The sequence below is a fragment of the Gekko japonicus genome, unplaced genomic scaffold (assembly GCF_001447785.1).
Source record: "Gekko japonicus isolate JY-2015 unplaced genomic scaffold, Gekko_japonicus_V1.1 scaffold7539, whole genome shotgun sequence".
In the NCBI taxonomy this organism is placed as follows: domain Eukaryota; kingdom Metazoa; phylum Chordata; class Lepidosauria; order Squamata; family Gekkonidae; genus Gekko; species Gekko japonicus.
The window spans coordinates 11,923-15,354 of record NW_015161656.1 but is presented as its reverse complement, the minus strand read 5'-3'; the positions used below and the strand labels follow the sequence as shown (position 1 = coordinate 15,354).

Sequence of the window (3,432 nt, the reverse complement as noted above, 5' to 3'; positions counted from 1 at the left end):
TAGATGGCCATCTGACAACAGTGCTGATCTAGGAGTCTTTACACCCATGTCAGAAAGCGGAAGGGGTGTTTCAGAGAAGGAACTCAGGATGCAGCACTACAATGCACATTGTAATCAGCTTGATTAGACAAGAAATTCTTTGGGACAAAATGAAAGACACTGCAGATTCCTCGTGGGAACTGGGTCAGGCTAGGATATAGTTGACCTGGGTTTCAAGCCTGATAAGGTAAAGGTAAAGGTTCCCTTGCTCGAAAGTCAGTCGAGTCCGCCTCTAGGGTTGCGGTGCTCATCTCCGTTTCCAAGCTGAAGAGCCAGCGCTGTCCGAAGACGTTTCCATGGTCATGTGACCATGGATGGCCAATACCAGGGCAGAGAGGCTGAGGCCTTCCCCCATTAAGAACATCAGAAGAGCCCTGCTGGATCAGACCAGTGAGGGTCCATCTAGTCCAGCATCTTGTCTCACACAGTGGCCAACCAGTTCCTCTGGAGGGCCAACAACAGGGCACAGAGGCCGAGGCCTTTCCCCTGATGTTGCCTCCTGGCTCTGGAATGCAGAGACTTAGTTGCGGTGGCTCAAGTGGTTAAGACGCTGAACTATGGGCTGTGGAAGGTCGGTAGTTCAGACAGAGTGAGCTCCCGTCTCTAGTTCCAGCTCCTGCCAACCTAGGAGTTTTAAAGCAAGAAATTGCAAGCAGATAAATAGGTACCACTTTGGTGGGAAGGTAACAGCGTTCTGTGCGCCTTGGTGTTTAGTCATGCCGGCCACATGACCACAGAAACGTCTTTGGACAGCGCTGGCTCTTCGGCTTTGAAATGGAGATGAGTCGGATTCGACTGGCTTTCGAGCAAGGGAGACCTTTACCTTTACCTTTATATGGAGGTTCCCCTCAGACACCACGGCTAGTAGCCATAGGTAGACTTATCTTCCAGGAATCTATCTAATCCCCTTTTCAAGCTGTTTCCTTCTTGTTGCCAACACTACATTCTCTGGCAGCGAATTCCACCCTTTAATCACTCACTATGTAAAGTAAACTTGCTGGGGGACCTTGGGCCACTCACACACTTCCATCCTAACCTACCTTACAGGGTTGTTGAGAGGATACGGTGTGGAAGAGGGGAACCACAGACATTGCTCCAAACTCACTGGAGAAAAGGCAGAATAAAAATACACTACTAGACAGACAGAAAGTGCCAAGCTTGCAGTTTTGCTGAGAAAACATATTTCAGAGTTTCTCAACTTTGGGGGCAGGGTCTTCCTCCGCGTCACTTTTCCCCTTCTTGAGGCAACTTTCCTGCTTCAGAGTTTCCGAATCTGGGGGAGGGGAGGTTAAGGTCTTGCTCAAGATTTGGCGGGAACTTTCCACCCGACACCCTTTCCGAGACTCAGCACAAAACCCATCTGTTATCGGTTTGCATTGGCGGTACCATCCAGGGTCAAATACCTCAACTGTGTCCAACGCTTGTTTGACCAAAGGCCAGTCAGTAAATAAAGTCCCATTGCTAAACTTCGAAAAGACAAATGACCCAGATACCCTGGGAAATCAGACTCTGATTTGCTGGGACCAGAGGAGGGCTTTTTTTTTCCTGGCATGGAAACATCTCCAGACATGCGCTCTGCGACTGACAATGCCACGCGTCCTCGCTGTATAAATTGGCCTCAATGGGGTGGAAAGCACCAACTTTTGGTTCATTCCTGTAGGGACCTCCAGCAAAGTTCAAACCTCCCAAAAGACTCTCCTTGAAGCCATGGAAGAATATTTCTCAGCTGTATGCAGGATGGAGCAAGCGGTCCTGTTCCCCAGCCTCCTCCGGGGGATATTCTTGGACAAGACGGACGACCCCACGGAGGCCGACTCCGTGGAGAAAGACCTGTACGAATATTTCATGATGTTGAAATCCATCAAGAGGCTGGTGGAAGGCGGGCTGGCGCCTCTGGAAGGGCAGGACCCCAGCATCGCGACCCGGCTGAGGGAACAGGAGGACCAAGAGAACGCCGACCTGGAAGGATTCTTTTATTACCACGTCTCCAACTTGTACCGCATCCTCACCCAGCTGACCAGAAGAGCTGAGGCGGTGACCACGAAGTACAATGAACTTATGGGGCAGATTTACCAGAACTGAAAGTTTCTTGGGCGGTGAGATGCATACTGTGAAGAGCAAAGGTAAGGGCTTTCTCCCCCTCTCCCCCCCCCAATTTTCTTTTTATTGAGTATCTATACAACTATTTCATACAATATATATATTTGTACTCTATTTCATAATCTAAAACAAAAAAATAGGATGACATTTTATATAACCAGAAAATTAACCTTGGCCCCGTTCACACGGAGAAGACACGAATGTCGGGCGGATTTTCGGTGCGCGATCGCACCGCAACATCTGGGAAGCGTAGCACACCCGTAGCCAACCTGTGGCATCCTGCCGAAGATGCGCAGTAAAGAAGTACCTCGGAAAGTGCACTAGTATCCGGAAAACGCGGGGCAGGGGCGTGCGTCTGATTGCGGGAGCGCTAGTATCCCGTGGCATCCGGCGCCCGTCCACATCCCGTCGCAAACCGGATGCCTTTCGTGAGCACATGCGCACAAACATGTAACTGAAAGCAGAGTAGCTCCGTGGAACTGCACATGCGCACAAACACGAAACGCTTGCCGCACTGCTTCTTTGCCACACTCCAGCATCGCCGTGTGATCGCCAGCTACCGGCCTAAGCGCAAAGCTTCAGGGGACTGTGTGATCGGGCTACCGCGCTTTATTTTGCTCTGGGGCAAACAGCCACGCCTCCCCCCCCCCGCGTTATCTGGCCCGTGTGACCGGGGCCATTAATCCTTTTTTCCTCTTATCCCCATATTCTACCCGCATAATAAACCACCATACAACTCCCTCAAAATCACGTTCTAACCAATAATAATTCGTTAATTATTAGCCACTCAATCTTCTAGCTTCTGTCCTTTACACTCTGTATAATTCTATGTTCTTCTATACCTGAAAAGAAAGCTGGACGGGTAAGGGCTTTCTTGATCGCATAGGCATGTCCCACAGACCTTACTCCCAGGTAAAAACAAATGTCAATAGGAATGGTGCCCTAATCTCAAATGCTAATGATGGATTTAGGGGGTGGCCCTGTGGTTTGCAGAAGAACAGCTAAATCAGAGTCCAGTCACCCACAAGATTTTCACAAGATTTTCAAGTAGAAGAAGAGATCGGTGTTATACCCCGCCCTTCACTACCCGAAGGAGTCTCAGAGCGGCTTACAATTTCCTTTCCCTTCCCCTCCCCACAACAGACATCCTCTGAGGTAAAAGAAGAAGAAGAGATTGGATTTATACCCCGCCCTTCACTACCCAAAGGAGTCTCAGAGCAGCTTACAAACACCTTTCCCTTCCCCTCCCCACAACAGACACCCTGTGAGGTAAAAGAAGAGGAGGAGATTGGA

General features: G+C 49.7%; 1 protein-coding gene across 1 annotated transcript in view; it reads left to right on the top strand.

Annotated features, from left to right (window-relative positions):
• Positions 1 to 1,708: 1,708 nt before the first annotated feature.
• Positions 1,709 to 3,432, top strand: part of LOC107125887 (mid1-interacting protein 1-B-like) — a 5,454-nt gene continuing 3,730 nt past the window's right edge. The window contains exon 1 of the mRNA XM_015429348.1: positions 1,709 to 2,162. Within this exon, the coding sequence (XP_015284834.1) occupies positions 1,747 to 2,121 (375 nt within the window). The 5' untranslated portion in view covers positions 1,709 to 1,746 and the 3' untranslated portion in view covers positions 2,122 to 2,162. The remainder of the gene's footprint in view (positions 2,163 to 3,432) is intronic.